At 40.1% G+C, this 24,842-nt stretch overlaps 1 protein-coding gene, 1 long non-coding RNA gene and 1 gene segment (V, D, J or C); 2 read left to right on the top strand and 1 right to left on the bottom strand.

The window, feature by feature from the left end:
* LOC122555190 overlaps positions 1-24,842 on the top strand; it is a 181,835-nt gene that overhangs the window by 124,763 nt on the left and 32,230 nt on the right.
* Positions 1-24,842, bottom strand: part of trim45 (tripartite motif containing 45) — a 29,896-nt gene that overhangs the window by 1,923 nt on the left and 3,131 nt on the right. The window contains exons 2-5 of one of the 4 annotated variants that reach the window (XM_043700929.1): positions 21,783-22,519; positions 12,558-12,687; positions 11,243-11,354; positions 1,673-1,799 (exon numbers count right to left, since the gene is read on the bottom strand). In XM_043700929.1, coding sequence (XP_043556864.1) covers positions 1,673-1,799; positions 11,243-11,354; positions 12,558-12,687; positions 21,783-22,519 — 1,106 coding nt within the window. Of the gene's footprint in view, positions 1-1,672; positions 1,800-4,719; positions 4,958-11,242; positions 11,358-12,557; positions 12,688-21,782; positions 22,520-24,842 lie in introns of those variants that run through there. The other 3 variants (XM_043700928.1, XM_043700930.1, XM_043700931.1) reach the window with 3 other exon arrangements.
* LOC122555194 lies at positions 7,140-23,919 on the top strand. The gene is made up of 4 exons (XR_006313206.1): positions 7,140-7,333; positions 12,582-12,693; positions 23,589-23,662; positions 23,834-23,919. It is a non-coding gene; the product is annotated as an uncharacterized LOC122555194 (long non-coding RNA).

Raw genomic sequence — 24,842 nt, 5'->3', positions numbered from 1 at the left:
TAATACTGTAGATTCAACAATCCCTGTAAATTTTATGCAGTGTCATGTCAGAAACAATGCCCTTCATCACACTAACTACATTTCTACTTTCTATAAAAAGGCAAGGGTTTATGTTCAACCCTAATCTCTGAATTGTATTTTCTCAATAAGTTGTTGAGATTGGTGGGATTGTGGATAGTGAGGAACACTGTCAGAGGATACTGCCAGATATAGATTAGTTGGAGGCAAAAGTAGAAAAATGGCAGATGAAGTTTAATCCGGACAAATGTGAGGCGATGCATTTTGGAAGGACAAATACCAGTGAAAATTATACAGTGAATGGCAAAACCCTTAGCAGTATTGATATGCCGAGGGATCTGGGTGTGTAGTTCCACAGATCACTGAAGGTGGCAATGCAGGTAGATAAGGCAGTAGAACAGGGCTATGGCATGCTTGCCTTTAGTGCAAGAGGCATTGAGTAGAAGGATAGACAGGTTAGGCCACATCTGGAATATTGTAAAGTTCTGATCACCACACTACCAGAAGGATTTGGATGTTTTGAAGGTACAGAAAAGGTTTACCAGGATTTGGCCTGTTATGGGGGATTTTGCTATGAAGAAAGGTTGGATCGACTGGGTTTGTTTTCACTGGAACCCAGGAAGTTGAAGGGCGACCTGATAGAAGTTTATAAGATTGTGAATGGCACAGAAAGAGTGGAAAGTATGAGGTTTTCTTCCCAAGATGAAGGGGACAATTACTACGGGACACAGATTCAAGGTGTTGGGGGAAGTTTAAAAAAAAAAGATGTGAGGCAAGTTCTTCACACAAAGAGTGGTGAGTGGCTGGAATGTACTGTCAGAGGTGGTGGTGGATGCAAACACAATAGCAGCATTCAAACAGCACCTGAATGAATACATGAATAGGAAGGGAATAGAGGGAAACGGATTCTGTAAGTGAAGACAGTTTTAGTATGGAAGGACAAAATGTATGAGCGCAGACTTGGAGTGCCAAAGAGCCTACTTCTGTGCTGTAGTGTTCTTTGTTCTTTCATGAGCTGGATGGAACAGCATACATGAATAAGTCACCTTTTCCTCTCTGTTCACATTTAATTACTTCAAAACAATCATGTATAGCTTCAGAATCTACAAAAAAAACCTCCCATTTGCATAGATGATTTTTTACACTTTAAGAAAATAAATTAGGGAGGATTAATTTAAAAAGCTATTCTTTGCCAATATTATTTGTGCTGTTTCATTTTTTTCTATTTTGAAACATTATTTATATGGACTGTCAAATCACTTTTATTTACAACACAGTAAGAAATTTAAAAAAAAGATCAGTGAGTTGTGTTACTCACTTATAAAGTATATCAACAATGTATTAAAGAATCAGCAAATGTAAATTATAATGCAATCCATACTAAAATACATATTCTGAGGCGTGAGTCTATTATTAATTGTGTATTAAAATTGAGGCTTCATTGCATTCAGAAGATTAACATTAAAATAGTGTTTCACTCGCACCTCTCAGAATATAAAGCATATGAAACTATAGCTGTAGAATTGAGGGGTTCATGTTTGTATTGTTTATCTCTGTAAATGATCTTTTGAATGGATTTCGCCCCAGTCTTATCATTCAATGTCTGGCTATCTGCAATGGAACAATTACAAGTGAGATTTTCTATTAAACTCACCAGGCATTGTGCCTCTGCAACCACAACGGACATCCTTTTGTCCACCACTAGAACAGAATGTGCAGCAATGAAATATACCAGTGTGCTTATGGAATTTACTTGCGACTGTTACAGTGAATGGAGATCCCTGGGAAAAGAATAGCAGTTACCAAAGTTATGTTATACTTAATATATTAGCAAGTTTTGAGAAGATTTGTAGCGCAGGTTGAGGTTTTAGATGTATGTTTGCTCACTGAGCTGGAAGGTTCATTTCCAGACGTTTCATCACCCTATTAGGTAACATCTTCTCCTATTAGGGGGTGGCACGGTGGCACAGTGGTTAGCACTGCTGCCTCACAGCGCCAGAGACCCGGGTCCAATTCCCGACTCAGGCGACTGACTGTGTGGAGTTTGCACATTCTCCCCGTGTCTGCGTGGGTTTCCTCCGGGTGCTCCGGTTTCCTCCCACAGTCCAAAGATGTGCAGGTCAGGTGAATTGGCCATGCTAAATTTCCCCGTAGTGTTAGGTTAAAAAGGGGTAAATGTAGGGGTGTTGGTGGGTTTCGCTTCGGCGGGTGGGTGTGGACTTGTTGGGCCGAAGGGCCTGTTCCCACACTGTAATGTAATCTAATCTAATCTTCAGTGGGCCTCAGGCGAAGCACTGCTGAAAACTCCTGCTTTCTATTTACAGTCATAGAGACATACAGAACGGAAACAGACCCTTCGGTCCAACCCGTCAATGCCGACCAGATATGCCAACCCAATCTGGTCCCACCTGCCAGCATCCGGCCCATATCCCTCCACACCCTTCCTATTCATATACCCATCCAAATGCCTCTTAAATGTTGCAATTGTACCAACCTCCACCACTTCCTCTGGCAGCTCATTCCATACACGTATCACCCTCTGCGTGAAAAAGTTGCCCCTTAGGTCTCTTTTATATCTTTCCCCTCTCACCCTAAACCTATGCCCTCTAGTTCTGGACTCCCCGACCCCAGGGAAAAGACTTTGCCTATTTATCCTATCCATGCTCCTCATAATTTTGTAAACCTCCAAAAGGTCACCCCTCAGCCTCCGACGCTCCAGGGAAAACAGCCCCAGCCTTTTCAGCCTCTCCCTGTAGCTGAAATCCTCCAACCCTGGCAACGTCCTTGTAAATCTTTTCTGAACCCTTTCAAGTTTCGCAACATCCTTCCAATAGGAAGGAGACCAGAATTGCATGCAATATTCCAACAGTAGTCTAACCAATGTCCTGTACAGCCGCATCATGACCTCCCAAGTCCTGTACTCAATACTCTGACCAATAAAGGAAAGCATACAAAACGCCTTCTTCAGTTTCCTATCTACCTGCGACTCCACTTTCAAGGAGCTATGAACTTGCACTCCAAGGTCTCTTTATTCAGCGCCACTCCCTAGGACCTTACCATTAAGTGTATTAGTCCTGCTAAGATTTGCTTTCCCAAAACGCAACCTCGTATTTATCTGAATTAAACTCCATTTGCCACTTCTCAGCCCATTGGCCCATCTGGTCAAGATCCTGTTGTAATCTAAGGTTACCCTCTTCGCTGTCCACTTCACCTCCAATTTCGGTGTCACTTGTAAACTTACTAACTGTACCTCTTATGCTCGCATCCAAATCATTGATGTAAATAACAAAAAGTAGAGGACCCAGCACCGATCCTGGTGGCCCTCCACTGGTCACAGGCCTCCAGTCTGAAAAACAACCCTCCACCACCACCCTTTGTCTTCTACCTTTGATCTAGTTCTGCATTCAAATGGCTAGTTCTCCCTGTATTCTGTGAGATTCAACCTTCATAACCAGTCTCCCATGGGGAACCTTGTCGAACACCTAACTGAAGTCCATATAGATCACATCTACTGCTCTGCCCTTATCAATCCTCTGTGTTACTTCCTCAAAAAATTCAATCAAGTTAAGACATGATTTCCCATGCACAAAGCCGAGAATTTATTTGTTTAGGTTTCTTTAGGTTGGTGATGTCATTTCCTGTGGTGAAGTCATTTCCTGTTCCTTTTCTCAGGGGGTGGTAGATGGGATCTAACTCGATGTGTTTGTTAATAGAGTTCCGGTTGGAATGCCATGCTTCTAGAAATTCTCATGCGTGTCTTTGTTTGGCTTGTCCTAGGATGGATGTATTGTCCCAGTCGAAGTGGTGTCCTTCCTCATCTGTATGTAAGGATACTAGTGAGAGAGGGTCATGTCTTTTTGTGGCCAGTTGGTGTTCATGTATCCTTGTGGCTAGTTTTCTGCCTGTTTGTCCAATGTAGTGTTTGTTACTGTCCTCGCACGGTATTTTGTAAATGACATTAGTTTTGCTTGTTGTCTGTATAGTGTCTTTCAAGTTCATTAGCTGCGGTTTTAGTGTGTTGGTGGGTTTGTGGGCTACCATGATGCCAAGGGGTCTGAGTAGTCTGGCAGTCATTTCCGAAATGTCTTTGATGTAGGGGAGAGTAGCTAGGGTTTTTGGATGTGTTTTGTCTGCTTGTTTGGGTTTGTTGCTGAGAAATAGGCGGACTGTGTTCATTGGGTACCCATTCTTTTTGAATACATGGTATAGGTGATTTTCCTCTGCTCTGCATAGTTCCTTTGTGCTGCAGTGTGTGGTAGCTCGTTGAAATAATGTTCTGATGCAGCTTCATTTGTGGGTGTTGGGATGATTGCTTCTGTAGTTCAATATTTGTTCTGTATGTGTTGTTTTCCTGTAGACGCTGGTTTGAAGTTCCCCATTGGCTGTTCACTCTACTGTGACATGTAGGAATGGCAATTTATTGTCGTTTTCCTCCTCTTTAATGAATCTTATGCCAGTAAGGGTATTATTGATGGTCTTGAAGGTGTCCTCTAATTTGTTTCATTTAGTGATGACAAAGGTGTCATCCATGTAGCAGACCCACAGTTTGGGTTGGATGGTGGGCAGAGCTGTTTGTTCAAGTTTCTGCATTACTGCCTCTGCTAAGAACCCTGATATTGGAGATCCCATGGGTGTTCTATTGGTTTGTCTGTCGGTTTTGTTGTTGAAGGTGAAGTGGGTGGTAAGGCATAGGTCCACTATCTTGACGATACTGTCCTTGTTGATGAAGTTAGTGGCGATTGTTGCATGTGTCTTTGGGTCTTCTAATAGTGTAGTTAGTGTTTCCTTAGCCAAGTAAATGTTGATTGATGTAAACAGGGCTGTTACATCAAAGGAGACCATTATTTCATCCTCTCATATCTTAGTGTCTTTGATGGTCTTCAGGAATTCTGGGGTAGAGTGGATGGAGTGGCGTGATTCTTCTACTAACACATCCATCCTAGGACAAGCCAAACAAAGACATGCACGAGAATTCCTAGAAGCATGGCATTCCAACCAGAACTCTATCAACAAACACATCTACCGCCCCCTGAGAAAAAGAACAGGAAATGACATCACCATACCCAAAGAAAACCAAACATATAAAAAGAAATCAGGAATTTTCAGCAGTGCTTTGCCTGAGGCCCACTGAAGATGTTACCTAGTAAGGTGACAAAATGTCTGGAAATGAATCTTCCAATTCAGCGAGCAAACCTACATCCAATACTTAATATATATTAAACAAAATAATTTTCTTCAATGTAAAAAAAAAGCAAAACAAATGCTGCCTTCTATAAGTTATTTGCTCCTTCTTCTAAGCACAGAAGTGACCAAATACACAGCTACAGAACTGAAGAGCAAATTTCAATCACTGTAGTATTCTGTTTTCTCTCCAAGTTATATTTATAATGTTTGTATTATGGGAATGACACTATAAGTCATTACTTTAAATGTAGAAAACTGGGCTACTCCAGAGAATGAGAGTTCAAATCCCAGCAAACCAATTTAAGAAATTTGATTTTCTTTTCACTTTTAAGTCTGGAGATTGCAGCAAGTAACCGTGAAGCTGTGAGATTGTCATTAAAAACCCAAACGATGTGGCTTAGGCAATGGATCCACCTGAACCTAACCTGAATTAGGTAACTACACTCACACACCAAAGTGACCACTTTAATTACCCTCCGAAATGGATAAGAAATCCAATGTAACACCTGATCAGGAACACAAGGCCTTTTGTGTTAAAATACATAGATTAAAACTGATAGATTTATTTATAAAGGGTCATCATGTTGAGACTGTATAGGACAGTGGTGAGGCCTCTTCTGGAGTACTGTATACAGTTCTGGTAACCCCGTTATAGGAAGGATATTATTAACCCGAGAGGGTTCAGAAAAGATTCACCAGGATGTTGCAGGAAATGGAGAGTTTGAGATAGAAAAATAAACTGGAAAGATTTTTTTCACAGGAGTGTAGGAGGTTGAGGGAGTGACCTTGATGTTTATAAAATCATGAGGGGCATAGATAAGGTGAACGACAAGGGTCTTTTCCCTAGGGGAGGGGAGTTCAAAACTAGGGGCATATTTTTAAGCTGAGGAGAGAAAGATTTAAAAATGATATGAGGACAATTTTTTTTTTTTTACACAGAGTAGTTCATGTGTGGAATGAACTGTCAGAGAATCTGGTGGATGCAGGTATATTTACATGATTTAAAAGACACTTGAATAAATTCATGAATAGGAAAGGTTTGGAGGAATATGGGCCAAGCACAAGCAGACAAGACTAGTTTAGTTTGGGAACAAGCTTGGTACAGACTGATGGACTGAGGGGCCTGTTTCCATGCCATATGACCCTGGGACTTGTAAATCAGAGATCTGGAAAAATACAAAGTAAGATTGCATTGAATTAGTCCACAAGGGAGAAAAATACCCCTTTCTAAAACATAGGGACAAATTTTGCAATGGTTTGTTCATAGAGTACACCAAGAAACATTAGAATTACACAAAGAATATGGCACGGAAATGGGACATTCAGCACAAGCAGTCCATGCTCCATTTATGCTCTGCTCAAGCTTTCTCCTGTTCTTCTTTTTTATCAAACAACATCATAAAAGGCAAAAGGGTAGTGTCAGTCAGGGATTTCAACCATTCCAATTCTAACCAGAATAAAATCAGTGCACAGTGATATATTCAAGGAGACCTATCTTAGTTAGTTTCAGGAAGCCAGCCAAGTGGAAGGTGTATTAGCTTAAAAGTATTTATTGGTAATAACCATAATTCATTTATTATCAAAACATTTGTTGATCCAGCAAAAAGACTTGTCCATTGGCACAAGGCCAATTTTACGAAGCTAAGATGGAGAGGATAAATAGACAAAGCCTTTTCTCTGGGGTTGGGGAGTCCAGAACTAGAGGGCATAGGTTTCGGGTGAGAGGGGAAAGACATAAAAGAGACCTAAGGGGCAACATTTTCACGCAGAGGGTGGTCCATGTGTAGAATGAGTTGCCAGAGGATGTGGTGGAGGCTGGTACAATTGCAACATTTAAAAGGCATCTTGATGGGTATATGAATAGGAAGAGTTTGGAGGGATATGGGCTGGGTGCTGGCAGGTGGGACTAGATTGCGTTGGGATATCTGGTCGGCATGGATGGGTTGGAGTGAAGTTCTGTTTCCGTGCTGTACATCTCTATGACTCTAGTTGAAAAACAACAAATTGAAAGTGTTAAGAGCAGTGGGTGACATTCAAGATAAAGACTGAAGGTTTCGAGCAAATATGTTCTCAAAGATAAAAGCTGAGACTCTCAAATTGAGGACCCTTGGACAATCCATGAGTATGCAAGGTAAGATAAGAGGAAAAAAATTGAAGCTTATGTCAGATGCTGAGAACTCAACAGTGCAGAAAGCCTGACAGGAGTATAGCAGCTATAAAAGTTGAAATGTTTTTAAAAATATTAGAAAAAAAGGGAATGAGATAATATTGGCAAGTAAAATCCAATGATATTTGTAAATACAAAAACCAGGTGATGACAAGGAAAAAAAGTGTAGGATCTATTAGAGCCTAAAATGGTAACTGGTGTGAGGTGGTGAAAAATTGAGGCATGTTTATATCTATCTTGCCAAGAGGGGAATGATCTTAACACGGTCATCAATGAGGAGGAATATGAAACATTGAATGTGATAAACAAGAGAGGGATGAAATATTAAGATGTTTACAGTCTTTGAAAGTAGATTTAATCACCAGCCCTGGATGAGATGTATGCCAGATTGCTAAGAAAAGCAGGGGAATAAATATTGAATGCTCTGACTATTATTTTCCAATCCTTACAACTCTCTCAAAGATTTCAAAACATTTCAAGATCACCCTTAGCATTCCCTTTGCAAGAAAGAAACGAAACAGTTTTACATAAATGCTTCATAGAATTAGCCAAAGCAGAATTTCTGCTTTGCAAAATGCCCAGTTAAATTATACACTTGAGTGGGATAAAGATTATGCGCACACCTTCTTAAAATTAACAGCCGGCAATTTTTCTTCAAAATGAGGTGCTATACCAAATCCATAATGTTTGTGGGTCCTTGCTTCTGTGACAAAGCTCATGAATGGAAAAGAGATAATTTTGGGTTGCAGTGTTCTTGAAATCTTGAATTTCTAAAGATCCAACTGATTGAGTTGATCCAGGTTTGACTCTTCTTATTGCATTATATTGTTTGTTCATTTCTTCATTGTTTGTTGCTGGCATTTTGCAATTAAGTCTAAATTTAGCTACTTTTATTGTGCACCAAAGTAAATTAAACACAAGGGTTATTAGCAGAAGATAAGAAAACCAAATGAGTCTTACAAACTTAAAATAGTGAAAGATCAAAATGGGCAGATAATTAGAGGTAAGTAGGGATGTAGAAAGAATGATTAGATTTTATACAAACTGCACAGTATTGTTGATAAATCACCTCTGCAGTAAATGCCTTCTGGAATTAGCCTGAGTAACAGGGAATTGCACCTCACTTCTGACAGGTTGTCAAAGCATGTTTTTCATGTAGCTTCTTAAAATACTAATGGATTGTTGGAGTTCGAAATTACTTTTATTGATTAATTTATAGAATGTGGACCACACTACCAATCACTGATTGTGCTTTAGAAAGTAGGCACACACACACAACACTAGGGAAAAGTTAGGATTTGGACACAGCAATGATGGAAGAACACAGTGATATGTTTAAAAATCAGCGAAGTGTGTGACTTGGATGGGAACTTCAGGTGTGGTGTTCCCGTGTACCTATTGTTCTTGTTGTGCTAGGCACTAGAAGTCATCAATTTGAAATACGCTGTCAGAGATCTTTCTGAATTGCTGTTGTGCACCTTGTAGATATTATAACTCTACTCATGATCAGCTGGTGATTGGAATGAGTGAATAATTGCTTGGTATTACAGAACTTATACCTTGCTGAAAGGAGACAAGAGGTGAAGTTTTTTTGTCTTGCATTCCTTGCGACTTGGAAACAAGAAAGCAGAACACTAATTTCTATAGCTTGAGAAAGGATTCCAATTGGTTGTTGGCATGAAGATGCAGCATGAACAGTTAACTGGCTCTGTTCATTTTTAAAACAAGCAGGTAGACTCTGATTTGTCAGGGTCTTGCTATGGGAGTGCTACAGAAATTGGCAGGCACCATTCCGCTAAAGCCAATTAAGAAGTAGCAATGTATATGTAAAATCATTTTGCCTACATAGGATAGCATTCTGTCCGTTAATACATGTTGGTTACATCGCACAGAAATGAATCATGTTACGAGGTCAGCTGATCATTTTAAAGGGCTCCTGGTGTAATTCATAGCACAGTCTGTATAATTTGATAAATGCTGTCCAACAGCAAATTCATATCTTGAACAGTTCAAAGGAAAAATTTCTGTCTTGTTAGCTTTTGAAGAATCAGTGAATGGAACAGGAGGGCATATGGTGCAAATTGTGGAAAGTCCTTAAATCAGTGACCAGCTATGGAACAAATGTGAGGCACTTATAGAAAGTCACGAGGAATTAGAAATGGAAGTTGCAGAGTTCTGAAACATATTTAACCAAATGCCAAGTATGTTAAGGAGACTGCTGCAGTGATTCTGGAAAGTGCACCAAGAAAAGGAATGGTATTTCTGACTGGTTGTCCAGGAGCTTCGCTTCCCTCACACTCCCATACTCTGACATTAGACCCCTCCCCCTTCCACCAGAGAACTTAAGCACATCCCAGAAGGGTCAGTACCTGGGGAAATATCTTGTTGACTTTACCTATGATAGAAGGCTATAGTTCCAGGATTTTGACCCAGCCACAATGAAGGAGAGGCAAATATTTCCAAGTCAGGATGGTGAATGTTTTGGAGGGTTATTTGCAGGTGATTGCCCCATGTATCTGCTTCCCTTGTCCTTCTAGGTGGACATGGTCATGGGCTTGGGAGGTACTGTATAAGGACCTTTGGTGAATTTCTAATATTGCTAGTACTCACTGCTGCTACTGAATGTCGGTGGTGGAGGAAGTAGATACTTGTGGACATGGAGCAAATTAAGCAGGCTGCTTTGTCCTGGATGGTGTCAAACTTCTTGAGTGCTGTTGGAGCTGCACCCATTCAGGCAGATGGAGAGTATTCTCTCACACTCCTTAATTGTGCCTTGTGGATGGTAGACAGGTTTTGGGGAGTCAGGAGGTGAGATAGTCACCACAGTATTCCTAGCATTTGACCTGCTCTTGTAGCCACTGTATTTATGTGGTGAGTCCAGTTGAGTTTCTGGTCAATGGTAAGCCACAGGATGTTGACAGTGGAAGATTCAGAGATAGTGACCTCATTGAATGTCAAGGAGCAGTGGTTAGATTGTGCCTTATAGGAGATAATCATTGCCTGTCACTTGTGTGGTATGAATGTTAATTGCCACTTGTCAGCCCAAGCCTGGATATTGCCCAGATTTCATTGCATTTGAACATGAACTGCTTCGTATCTGAGGAACTGCAAATGGTGCTGCATATTTTGCAAACATCCCCACTTTTTGACCTTATGATGGAGGGAAGGTGATTGATGAAACTGAAGGTGATTGAGTCCAGGACACCATCTTGAGGAACTCCTGCAGTGATGTCTCAGAGCTGAGATAATCTTTCTTCAACAATCCATTTAACTTACCTCTGTCATCGACAATCTGATGAAAAGTGTCAATGACAGTGCCATCAAGTTGTACTGACATTGCAATAACCCGATAGTGACTCCAAGTTTAGGTTTTATCAGGGCCACTCAGCTCAAACTCGAACACAGCTGAACCCAAGAGGTGAGAAAAATATAAATGCCTTTGACATCAAATCAACATTTGATCAACATGTACTGATTTTTTAAAAATGGGAAGAGAGAACTTACTGCAAAGATTGCAATGCTGTGAAACAGATCAATAAAATAATCCACATAAGAACAAAGAAACACCTTATATTTCACTCTCCACACCATAAAATGAACCACAAAACAACAATGCTTCTACTTAAATATTCTAGGGGCATTTTTTGAGTAAAGTGTACAGTATATCAGAAGTGTATATTTTACATGATCATGTGCATGCCTTCCAGACGCAAGTATATTTAGGTGGTCAGATGCAACCACAACACTCACTTAGAGACACAGAGGAACTATTTTAAACTCTCTCTGAAAAGGTTGTATTCAAGCCAGGATCCAAAAGATATGAAGAGCCAAGACAACATACACTCTTGTGACCTCCATCCTTTGTTCACTCACCTGTACATGCTGTCCCTTCACACAGACATATCCCTCATACAAGCCTGATACTCGAGGAGTGTACATAAATCGATAAGTTCCATCATGATTGTCGTGCAGTATTGTCTTGAGACTGCTGCATGAAATAGAAGTATTCACCCATTTTCCATTCAGTTAAACAATGGATTACTATTAAATTATTTTAGGATTGAATATTCCTTTTAAAAAGCATACAAATATAGGTGGGCACAAAATGAAAAATAAAGAGGAAACCACATGACTTCACTAATATCTGGATTACTCACATTCCATTACTGAAATGTAATGTAAGCAACTGGTCTATTTTAATATTCAAGATGGAATATTTCTTAAGAATTTTGAACTTCAGTTCAATATTTCTCAGAATAACCCAACAATAAATTGTAAGGTTATATTAATTAAATGCATCAGTATATTCAATCATTGAAGCCCCACATAATAGGAGTAATGTGGAGCATGGCATACATTATGCACACATAGTTGGGAGAAAATTAGGTGACTTTGGACTTATTTTGAGAAAGTTTTTCCACTAGAGACTTTTTGACCTCCGGTCCGGACCTGTTATAGTGTAATTGATAGAAACTAGCTGTCATGATTAATCATCAACTCCATCATTATGTCATGGATTGTATCAAGATCAGAACAGTGGGAGTTGAATTGGGGTCTTGGCCTTTTTGCCCATGTAGCAATGCTGCATTTCTCTTGTTCCTACAAAGGAATCTATAGAAACATCCAGAGAAAACAGCAAGTCATTGAAAGGAGATGAAAGCATTGTTTCTCTTTTGCTTTAAAAGCTTCATTATTACGTACAAGAACAGCTTGAAGAAGAAAATAAGACTGGAATGAGATCAACCAATAGTGCAAGTATTTTGTGAATAGCCAGTACAATCAGCATAGGCGGATAATTAAATTTAGTCTATGGGGAATGTTTAGGAAGGTAAGCAATTTTTTTTTTCAAAACTACTCTAAAGATTTAGGAACAATCTTGAAATAACTTTGACCATTTAAAGTCAATGAATTTGTTTTCAAAGGATTCAGGAGCAGAAGCATTTTGAGGGATTATCTGTGATTTGCGCCTTTGGTAAGTAAGCTACAGTACATACAAGAACGTTGGCCTAGATTGTGCAATGGCTGGACAGTAAATTTTCCAAACTAGACAGGAGATGTACATGGGGATCCCTCAGAGTTCCTCCAAGGGTTGGATGTGCTGTTCAGTAACCCAAACTTAACTCACTTTATGCAGTATTCGTGCTACATTTTGTCAGGCAGTAATTTACGGTACAGTTAAATCGCTCACCATTCTTTATTTTTCTTGCTGTAGAGGCCAACCTGAATGGATTCACCTCCTCGCTCTGTCTGCTGCCCAGTTTGGTCATTACAGACCAGTACGAATACACTTGGCTGGTCTTGCCGAGCCACGTGGAGGCCTGAGTGTGAGCAAATTAACATTGTATTATGGAGAATTCACTTGCCTATGTACAAAAACAGCTGACACAAGAAATACATAAATACACAAAAATCACATATTCCTACAGGTCCCGCTTGCCCAATATGTACAGAAATCATGAATTTCATCAATGTGACTCCATCCACACCCTAACACTGCACTGACTAGAAGGTGCTGTGGAAGTATCTTGTCTGAATACAGGTCAGGAACAATTCAAACTGAAAGAACACTGGATGCTGTAAATCACAAATAAAAATAGGAAGTGCTATAAAAATTCAACAGGTCTGCCAGCATCTGTGGAGAGAAATCAGAGCCCTGAGTGTAGTCCCGTTTCCTCTCTCAGTCAAAGGAAACTACTCAGACACAGTATAATTTTACCTCCATCTTTATTCCGGGTCCTCGAGGGAGAGAGAGAATGATCGCCCATGTGCACATGGACATGAGCTTTCAGTCTTCTCTGGAAGAGCAGTTTTTTAATTAATCATATAGTCATTTTACAGGAAGGAGCATCCAGATAAGGCAACATATATATTGATTGGGTGACTGTTATAATCAGCGAGTGTCATTAGCAAAGATTAAGCCATCTGGTGTTACACAATGAATGTTCTTAACTTTAACTGGCTTCACATAATGAATACTTTTCACCTTGTTAAACGGACCTTACATACGGAATGCTTCCAATATTGTTTAATGGCTCCACATAATGACTGCTTTTCCACTTGTTAACCCATTACCCTTGCACCCCATTGTTAACTAAGTTCTTATCTGATCTGAGTCATGCTCAGCTAAACATCTTGGTTTCACAAAACTCAGAACTTAACTCTTTCCCAACCTGCTTATACCCTATACAAATTCTCATGAGGAAGGATCACTTGACCCAAAATGTTAACTCTGATTTCTCTCCACAGATGCTGCCAGACCTGCTGAAATACTGTAGCAGTTTCTATTTTTGTTTCAGGAACAATTCACCTCCCTATCCATTGACTGGCAAGAAATATAACAGCATTCAATTCTCTTGGCGACAGCTGTCTGCTTGGTCTTGGAATCAGGGCATTTTCTATCACCATCCTCACATGAGCAGCTCACATACTCATGAAAAATGTTGTTTCCTTTCACCATGTACCAGCATCTCTCCGAAAGGGCAGGACCAATAATTTTCAGAATGCAGGCCATAATTAGTCAAACAAGGTGATAGAGATCAAAATAATCACCAGACATCAGTGGGCATGTCCTAACTTTTGCTCAGTTGCACTGAACAGGAGAAACAAAATGGCAGCCAAGAGTTCAATCCAATAATGCAAATGTCTTAAACTACCTCAGATCTATTCCTCGCTAAGCAATTTTCAGACATAGTGGGGAAGTCACACACTGAGCAGCAAAAAATATGTAAAGTCACTATAGTAACCAGACTCACTATTTTATATGTCTGTAACTGCAACATGCTTATTTACTTTCCCGTCCTCTTGGTTATCATTGATGAAATCCATGCAAGTAAATTTACTGCTTTATGAAAAATCGCCATACTACTTTACAGGCTATTGCATGCAATAGAGGATTTGAGCCATACAAAATTCTCGATATCATCTCCTGTTGATTTTGATAGAAAAAAGCAGTAGGGAAACCAATTTATGCATTGTGCTAATATTATGCAAGTTTTGTATGAAGCAAATTTCGTATGAAGCAAATTTCATCGTTAAAATGAAATCACTCATTTTGGCAATGCATTGAGAAGAATCAATTGAGGAAGAGACAATTCAACTTTATGGATTATGTACATTGTTAAAACCCTTGCTGATTATTATTTATTTTATTCTTCTTTGAATTTTGAATAATGAGCTGGAAATGACTGGTGGACTTTGGGAAATAAAAGAAAATATCAGGCAAGCTTTGTTCGTTTGTGAGGCTAAGCCTGGAGACGAGTTGACGATTGAGACTTGATTAAAATGTTTTTAACAGTCACAGTGACCCCAACCACGTTCGCCCTCCCTTGAAAGAGCAAGGCATTTAAACCAATTTGGCCTTTAATGAGGTCGCTATCTGGGAGGTGACTTCAATGTGTTTGAAGGAGACCCAATGTTCAACAGATAACAGCTGTTGAACTGCCTTAGGGAGTCGATCAGGGCAGAACGAGAATTAAAGTTATGTTTTTTAAACTATGTTTTCTGAGAAATGGTTTTGGGCTGCAGCTACAACAGAATAAAGATTTGAAGAACCCTGCCTAATCTGACAGAGCAACTTCTGGAAACCCAAAGAGACAAAAGCTGCATTAGCTGTTCTGCTGTATTTGCCTGAATGAACTGAGAAGATGATCCTGATCAACATTTTAGGAAAACTAGCCAAGGAGTCCACATTTATGCCTGTGAAACAATGCATTGTGAAAACCATTTAAATAATCTGGCCAATTTTGTAATTTTATTCATTCCCTTAACTGTGCTTGTTTTGTTTGTCTGTCTATCCGTATGAATGGGTCAGAAATCAAACATTTTAGGTTTAAAGCACAGATGTTAATCAGCTTACCATGTGGCTTAATTTTCTCTCTGCTAATGTTAGTTTTTAGTTAATAAATTGTTAAGCCCTTTGTTTGAGACACAAAACCAATGTCTTGAAATTAATTACTCTGGGCTTGGTTATTCGTAAATCTGGTTATGAACATTGAAGTGATTACTTTGGGGCACTTCAATAGTTTAATTTTAGATTAAATTAGATTAGATTAGATTACTTACAATGTGGAACCAGATCCTTCAGCCCAACAAGTCGACACTGACCCTCTGAAGAGCAACCCATCCAGACCCATTTACCCGTTCACCTAACACTACAGGCAATTTAGCATGGCCAATTCACCTAACCTACACATTTTTGGACTGTGGGAAGAAACCGGAGCACCCGGAGGAAACCCACGCAGACACAGGGAGAATGTGCAAACTCCACACAGACAGTTGCCTAAGGCGGGAATTGAACCGAGGTCTCTGGCGCTATGAGGCAGCTGTGCTAACCACTATGCCATGTGTGTGTGAATCCAATCTCACTCCAAGAAAGTGGCCTGGTTCCCACAGAAGCAATTATGGAGAATACAAACCAGGAAGGATGGATTTCAAAATAATTGCAAAATTTGCTACTGGTGACCGCATTCAGGAAGCCAGCCTTGTCTCATTAAATCATTGATTATTTTTGTCTTACTGGTCACAATCCCCTTTTAACATTGTGCTTGTACGTATGTGTGTATGCTTGCACTTATGCGTGAAGTTTGCTTATTTCATACGCAATGCTCTGCTTTGGTTCAGCTGCCTGTCTTTATGCCATAACAAGCCAATACTCCATTATTTTAGAAGATATGATTTTTAAAACTTTTAACTGATTAAAACCATTATAAATTTGACTAGGATAAGGCAACTTTAAAAATCCAAAGTCACTTCAAGGTTTGGGGTGGCCTCTCTACAATCCAGATCCATAACATCCTGTTACTGCCTCTGGAATGTCAGTCCTTAGGCAAGGAAACTGCAACTATATACAATATTTCAGGTGTGGTCTCAACAAAGCCCTGCTCTCTATAATTATTATAACATTTACTTACTCTTATAGTCGAATCCCTTTATAACATACCAAAGTCTAACATACAATCATTTCTTCTAAATACTTACTAAAGCATGTCAACTTTGTGATTCATGGACAAGTATTCTCAAGTCTCTGATTGCAAACATTTACCAGTCTCTCACCCTTTTAAAATATTTCTACTCCCATCAAAGTAGGTAGCTTCACACTTCTCCATTTTATATTCAATCAGCTAAATTTTCTGAATCATTTTGCATTGTCCTTGTGACTTTCACTCAGCTTCTTTTCTATTTACTTTTGTACCATCAGTTAACTCTTGCACATGACAAATCCTCCTCATTGAAGTCAATGGATTGTATAAAACTGTTGTCCAAGTACTGATCCTTCTGAGACCACACTAGTTAAAGCCTACTAACCCCAAAATGCCTCACTTATTCCTACTTTATGTTCCTTGTCCATTAGCCAATCCCCAATCCATTTTATACAAAGAAAATCAAAGAACTGCATATGTTGGAAATCGAAAATAAAAAACAGAAATTGCTAGTACAATAAGAGAAAGCAGAGTTAATGTTTCTGGTCCAGTGACCCTTCTTTAGGTTCTGGATCAGTGGTGCTGGAAGAGCACAGCAATTCAGGCAGCATCCGACGAGCAGCAAAATCGACGTTTCAGGCAAAAGCCCTTCATCAGGAATAAAGGCAGAGAGCCTGAAGCGTGGAGAGATAAGCTAGTGGAGGGTGGGGATGGGGAGAAAGTAGCATAGAGTACAATAGGTGAGTGGGGGAGGGGATGAAGGTGATAGGTCAGGGAGGAGAGGGTGGAGTGGATAGGTGGAAAAGGAGCTAGGCAGGTCGGACAAGTCCGGACAGGTCAAGGGGACAGTGCGGAGCTGGAAGTTTGAAACTAGGATGAGGTGGGGGAAGGGGAAATGAGGAAGCTGTTGAAGTCCACATTGATGCCCTGGGGTTGAAGTGTTCCGAGGCGGAAGATGAGGCGTTCTCCCTCCAGGCATCTGGTGGTGAGGGAGCGGCGGTGAAGGAGGCCCAGGACCTCCATGTCCTCAGCAGAGTGGGAGGGGGAGTTGAAATGTTGAGCCACGGAGCGGTTTGGTTGATTGGTGCGGGTGTCTCGGAGATGTTCCCTAAAGCGCTCTGCTAGGAGGCGCCCAGTCTCCCCAATGTAGAGGAGACCGCATCGGGAGCAACAGATACAATAAATGATTTTGACCCTTCTTTAGGGCTGAGTGTACTAGGAAAAGGTTGGTATAGATGTTGAAGATAGGGGTGGAGGGAGGAGGAGGTGTAAACAATGGGTGGAGATCAAGCCCAGCGAGAGAAATAACAACAACAGTTGAGCAGACGCAGGACTGGGTATCGTCAGTCTGGGAGAATCACTATTCATTAATGAGGACTATTGACCCTATCCTAAGAGTCTAATATTTGGTATTACCTTTTTATGTGCCACTTTATTACCCTTTTATGTGCCACTTTATTGAATGAAGTTTGAAATTCCAAGCACAATACATTCACTGGTTTCCCCTTTAGCAACTTGTTAGTTACAATCTTTAAAAAGTTGATTGAAAATGCCCATGATTTCTTTATTACCCTGGTTATGTCTCCCTCTAATTTCCTGATTTATATTCCATTTGGCAGCATACATGGAGGCTATAAAGTACTCCCATTAGGGATATTTGCCTCTTGTTGCTTCTAAGCTATACACAAAGTAATCTACTCCTTGATATGCTGGGCAGCTATTCCTTGTCTCTATTGAATATATTCCATAATTTATTATTTGTTCTAACCCCTTCTCCTTTTCCATTCTACCCATCACTTCTAAACCTTGGATTATTTATTTCCCAAACTTAGCCACTCTGCAACCATGTTCTGGATTTAATGTTTCCCCCACCAATGGGTTTGAAGGTCGTAGAAAGAGATGTTAAATCCAGTTAAGTTAGCATGGCCATAGCCTATCTGTGGGCCCTACACCCTCTACATCATACCAGCTACAAAGGTGATACTGGGGCAGATAACGGAAACTGCAATGAGAAAGAGCTGTTTTTAAAAACATGATTTACCAGGATGGCTGCAGAAGTTCACAACAAGGAATTTAATACCTGTTGTGAACTCTGTTTTTGTGGCTTTGGATTCCTGCAATGTCCAGACAATCAGAAACCAAGGGGTTGTTTACAAGTGAAGCTGATTGTAGTTTTCAGCTAACTAACAGTCAATAAATCAGTTCAAACCCTGAAGGAAACCAATTACTTTTCTTACAGCAGTTGCTATATCTTGTGACTTTTGAAATGATACATCAAAGACATTTTCCAACTGAATCAGTTACTCTGTATTTCTTAAAATCGACCAGCAGAAGTAATCCAGGGAAAGATAACTGACTAACACAGGAATCTGGCCAGCTGAAGGTCTACCTCAAAATAAGAAAGGAAATTGCTGGAAAAGGTAAGCAGGTCTGGCAGCAGCTATGGAGAGAAATCAGAGGTAAAATTTCAGTCTAGTTGTCCTTCCTCAGAACTGCGAAACTTTTACAGCAATTTCGGTTTTTGTTTTTGCTTTCTCGCATCCGCAGGTCTTTTGGTTTTTATTATGGAATTACCTCAACATTAGAACCAGGAAACAAAGACCACTCAATTGACTTTGCAGTTTTTTCTATCTCTGATAATAATCTATTTTTCCTATTTATTTGTACAGGTGTGTATAAAGGGGAGTTTATAAGGGAATTAGAGTTTTAGTTATATGTAAATAGTTCATATCCATGCAGCTAAAGTTGAATTACTTGGAATAAATAATAATTCTTGGTTGGTATAGAAACCTGGTCCATACTTTCTATCAACCTTGGTCTGAAAGTCAGATGAAGTGAGGTACAGTAAGTACCTTAAAAAAACTTTCACATTTGGTACAATTCTCAGAATATTAGGGTTCAATATACAGCACACTACCCCAACGGGTGGCAACATCTGTTATACACTGCCCTCCACTGGTGCAATTGCAATCGAAACTTTGCTTGCTTTCACTTTGCTATATTTGCTTTCTCTCTTTTTTAAACCCTTTGAGATGACAGTTTCCCATGATTCTGAAGCTCACACCTCCATTAAACACATCTTTTGTTTCTTTACTTGTCATGTTAAAACCTCCCTTTTGCCTTGCACCATCAAGACTTTTGCCATTTAATTTCTCCTGCCTTCGACCCTATCGCTGACCTGCCCTTTTGTTCTTTTCTTTAAAATAAGCCCTATCCACTCTTCAACTGCTTAAAATATTCACATTTCTCACTTGCCCAGTTATAATGGAAGATTGTGACCTGAAATATTAATCTTGGACTGAATTTTCTGTAACCGTGGTGATAGTGGTAAGAATAAATGAGGGCCCCCGACCCCAAACCCATCAAGATGAACCAAAAGGCCCACCAGTCAGGCTTGGAGAAATCACTCGGTGGGCTTTCGGCCAGGATCACCACCTGGGACTGTGATGCCCCGCCTGCTTGGAGCTGCCAGTCAGAGGCCAAAAGTCAAAGGGTTGGAAGCAAAGGCAGGGGGTTGGCTTGCCACTTACTAATCTGGCTGCAAGGGTTTTGACCCATTGAGGAGGCGGCCAGTGTTTTTGCCACCTAGGAACGGAGTTAATGGTGGCAGTGACATGAAGAGGTCAAGGGTCCCGGCTGTTGGCGTGCTGGGAAGCTGGTGAGGATCTCCCCCGATGCCAACTTGCCCAATCAAATTCCCACCCAATACTTTCCCTGCTGCTTTTCAGGGAGGTGAAGATTCCAGTCTTTATTTCTCCCTCCACCGAGGCTCCTGAACTGCTGATTATTTACTGAACTTTCTGTTATTATCACTGACAGCAACGAATGGATTTCCACGTTATTCTGCACACATGGGAACTCCTAAAACTGCTGTCGGTTTCTGTAGAACACTGACAGTCTCACCACTGTTACCAAAGCAAAGTTCATGTGAAAAGAGTTTTTTTTTAAGTTTCTACAGCCTCAGTTATGAGCTTTCTGATTAATTCAATGTTGACCCTGTTGAATATTCTGACTGAATAGAGTGATGATTTGTTCTTGCTACTGATAAAACATGATGAATGTAAGTGTCCAAGGGATTCCGACAAAGTGATAACAGTGGATGCAAAATTGTCTGAGGCAGGAAACAGAGGGTGATGGTAGAGGAATAAATCTGTGATTAGAAGTCTATTTCCAGTCAATAGTGGGGCCCTTGCTGTGGAGATGCATGTTAATGATTTGGCTTAAATATAGGTGGTATGATCAGAGGTTTGTGGATGACACAGAAACTGGTAGGGTGGTAAAAAGTGAGGAGAATAGCCATAAACTATAGGAGGACACCAATGGACTGGTCAGGTAGTCATGCAGCAATGGCAAAAGGAATGCAGCCTGGAATTCAGCTGGTTAATGCATTTAGTGAGGGCTAACAATGCAAAGCACACACATTAAATGCTGGGACCTGAGCACATATTGAAATCAGAGAGACCTCAGTGTGCATGCTCACAGATTCCCTGAAAGATGCAAGGCTTGTGATAAAGTGATTAAGAAGGCATATAAGATACTTGCCTTTATTAGCGAGGTACAGAATACAAAAGCAGGGAGGTCATGCTGAAATAACTCCGTTGTATAAAACACTGGTTAGGTCACAACCAGAGTATCACAGGCAGTTCTGGTCACTAGAAAGGATGCAAAGGAGATTTATCAGGAGGAAACTTAACGGAGCCATGAGGAAAAATTAGAAAGGCTAGAACTGTTCTTTTTGAAGTAGTAAAGATTGAGAGGGGACTACGTAGAGGTGTACAAGGTTTTGAGGGGCATAAATGGATGGATATAAAGGCACTTCTTTTCATTAGAAAATAGGTCAATATCCAGGGGCCATAAATCTAAGGTAAAAGATAGGAGACTAAGAAGAGAGAGTCAAGGATAATGCTTTTCACACAAAGGCAGGCAGGAATCTGGAACTTAGGGCCTGAAAGGCTGGTTGAGTCAGAAATACTTGTCATATTTAATTTGTAGTTCCATATTTACTTGTATTGCGATAGATTCAAGGCTTATAGACCAAGAGATGGAATGTGAGATTGGTGTAATCAGATCTTTGTTGGTGGGCGAAGACATTACGGGCAAAATGGCTTGCTTCTGTGCTGTAAATGCCCAAGTCTACAAGATATTCTTTTTTCACCCATTCGTTATAGTGCTAAGCAAACCTGGAAAACAGACGTGGCCTTGACTTACCTTCATAACACGAGCAGCATGTTACCACCCTGGAACCAACAGCATTACCTACTTTCTTTATCACAGGCTTTCTCAATGCTTTATTTGCTAGACATCCGAATGGATGGTCCTTATTTCATATTTAGCACTTCCACCATTCCACTTGGCCACAACCTCACACTGAAGTTTGTAACGTGATCCCCAATTCTCACACTGCACCCAAATCCATTTGAAGAGGAAGAATATTTCAAACACTTTTAAAAGGAATTCCACACTTGAAAAGTTGTGATCATCTTTCTCTCACTTACCTTCACCCTGAAGGAGACACTTGCTGGGATCAAGTGTCTTTGTGACAATGATTCCGAATACCTCAAATCCGTCACACTGTACCGCTTTCTCCTGTTGCTGGAATTGTATTCCATCATCCTCTCTGGGGTGAGTGCTGTAACTTGTCTTATTCAGCAGCTTCAAACGGTTGACTACCACAGGTTTGGTCAGGAGGATTTCCACAGGAGAGCCACTGGTGAGCAAGTGCTCAGTGAAATCCACTCCAGTCTTCATATCTGCCAGGATCTGTTGTAACTGGATCTGCTGAAGATTCAGGGAGTTCTCCTTCTGGATCCTCAGCTCTTCCAGTTCTTTCAAAAGCCTGCTCCGATGTTTCTCCATTGCCCTGATATAATCCTCTGTAAACTGATTGATTTCTTCAGTTACAGTTCTCAGTCGCTTTTGCACCAGCTGCCTCGTATCTGCAATCCTTTGCAAAGTCTCCTGCAATCCAGCAATATGTGGTTGTGTTTGCTTCAGAAGTTGCCTGATGAAGCCACCATGTTTGTTAATGACACTCATGACAAAATCACAGTTATGATCACGGTGATCCACCACACAACAATCCCTGCATACCAAACGATCACATGTCTCACAAAACAGCCTCAGCTCCTCTGCAGGATGAGCAGAGCACATGATGGACTTATTGACTCTCTCATTTCCACCTTGTAGGTCCGTTAGCGCCACTGTATTGTGAGAAGCAGTCATCTTCTGCCTCCTGCAGGGGGTGAAGGGATTTGTTTTAGAGCTTTAACCATATGATGACCAGAATGTTTTTATATTTTTAATTACATACATTTATTTCTAAAATGATCATGACTCACATCATAATGCTCAACAAAGATATATTTTGCTGAGAAAGAAAGACTCAGCCAGAAGAATAAACCATAGTGGCTGATTAACGAAGTTATGGATGGCATTAAATGGAAAACAAAAGTGTAAAATACTGTGGAAATTAAACATGATTTGGAGATGCCGGTGTTGTATACAAAGTTAAAAATCACACAACACCAAGTTATAGTCCAACAGGTTTAATTGGAAGCACTAGCTTTCGGAGCGCTGTTCCTTCATCAGGTGGTTGTGGAGTATAAGATTGTGAGACACAGAATTTATAGCAAAGGTTTACAGTGTGATGTAACTGAAATTATACACTGAAAAAGACCTGGATTGTTTGTTAAGGTTCTCATCTGTTAGAATGACCATGTTAATTTCAGAAATTAGAAGTTGGCAAGAAGTTAGGAAAAGTTTTGAAACAAACCAAGGGAGATTGAAAAACAAATTGAAAAATAGATAATGAAACTAAATGCAAAATACATCAATACAAAAGCTTCCATAAGTATATAAAACAAAAGTGAATAGCTTAAGTAAATATTGATATATTATAATGTTAGCAATGGAAAACTAGTAAATGGATGAGACTTGGAACGAATATGTTGATTCTACCTTAGAGTCATAGAGTCGTACAGCATAGAAACAGACCCTTCGGTCCAACTCGCCCATGCCGACCAGATATCCCAACCCAATCTAGTGCCACCTGCCAGCACCCAGTCCATTGTCTATCAAAGACAGCTAACAGGTGAATGACTCATTTTCACTCATTAATTTACGGCTTTTCTACTACATTAACATTCATTCTGTTTGCAAAGTAGGGGAAGCTGCTGGTGAAATTCAATTAAACATATTATCAAAACAAAATTACACACGTTCAAGCAGTATAACAGTGAATTAAAAACAGTGAATCAAGTATTGTCCTTTTTGAATCTTTAAGTTTTGACTGTCTCTTGCAGGTGGACACAGTGGTATCAGACTATGCTTCAATGTTCTTACATCAACAGCAAAGGAATCAGACTTGTCAGTACAGGTATAGTATAGGATAATAGTGTTGCATTGCAAAACTTCATATTCTTCAATTATAGGTGTCTGATATAATTTTTCTAAATTTGAGCAGTTTGAAAACCCAGAGAGAAATGCAAGCAAGATTAGATTTCAATTACATTTTCTGCCATCACCGCTCCTACCTTTCCACCCACAGAATGAAAATGGAACACAAGGCTCACTTTTCCAGCCCCCTTCAGTTCTACTGAAGAGTAGAATGGGATTTAAAAGGTTGTCTCTGTATCTCCCTCCACATATACTGCCAGACCTGGTGAGTTTCTTCAGCAGTTTTTTTTTGTAAAATCTCAAATTCTTGTGAGAAAACAATAATAACCATCTCTATAGTAGAAGAAAACCAGGAGGCAAAAAGGAGGGAGGATTACAGACAATCACTTGAGAAACAGTAATTGACAAACTCATGAGACTAACAGCTGACAGACAAAGTTCCTGCAGAGATAAGAGATGCATTGATTGTAATCTTCCAAAATTCCCTAAATTCTGAAAAGTTCCCAGGTGATTGAAAAATGACAAATGTAAAACTCCTATCCAGAAGAGGAGGGAGCAGAAAGCTGGAAAACATAGTCTAGTTAGTTAAGTGGGATAAATTTAGCAAAAGTCTTTTGTGGGAGAAATAAAAAATTATCCACGCTGGTAGGAAGAAGAGCAGCATATTATTTTAAAGCGGAAAGCTGGAAGAATGTTGCAGTACAGAGAGATCTGGGTGTCACCATATGTTACAGCAAATAATTAGAATAGGAAATGGAACAATGACTATTATTGCAAATGGGCTGTAATATGTAAGTAGGTACGTATCGCTCCAACACATTAGGGCACTGGTGAGACCACCCTACGGTACTGTGTACAGTTTTGAACTTCTCATTAAAGAGATATAGATTTCATTGGAGGCAGTTCACAGAAGGCTCATTGGGTTGATTCCTGGGACAAAGACCTTTTTAATTATTCACTCCTGGGATGTGGACATCACTATTCAAATCAATGTCAGAGAAGCACTTGCAATGGTTTATCTTCCCAGTCCCACACTCTAGACCTGGCCCCTTCCTATTCTTTTCTACAGGCTATCAGTGAGGTACATCATCCAAACAGCGAGACTCAGCTTTACCACACTACAACTTCTCGTGACCTCTCCAGCATTAGACTGTCTGTTC

Source organism: Chiloscyllium plagiosum, chromosome 12 (assembly GCF_004010195.1).
Source record: "Chiloscyllium plagiosum isolate BGI_BamShark_2017 chromosome 12, ASM401019v2, whole genome shotgun sequence".
NCBI lineage: Eukaryota > Metazoa > Chordata > Chondrichthyes > Orectolobiformes > Hemiscylliidae > Chiloscyllium > Chiloscyllium plagiosum.
This window is presented reverse-complemented; position numbering and strand designations above follow the sequence as displayed.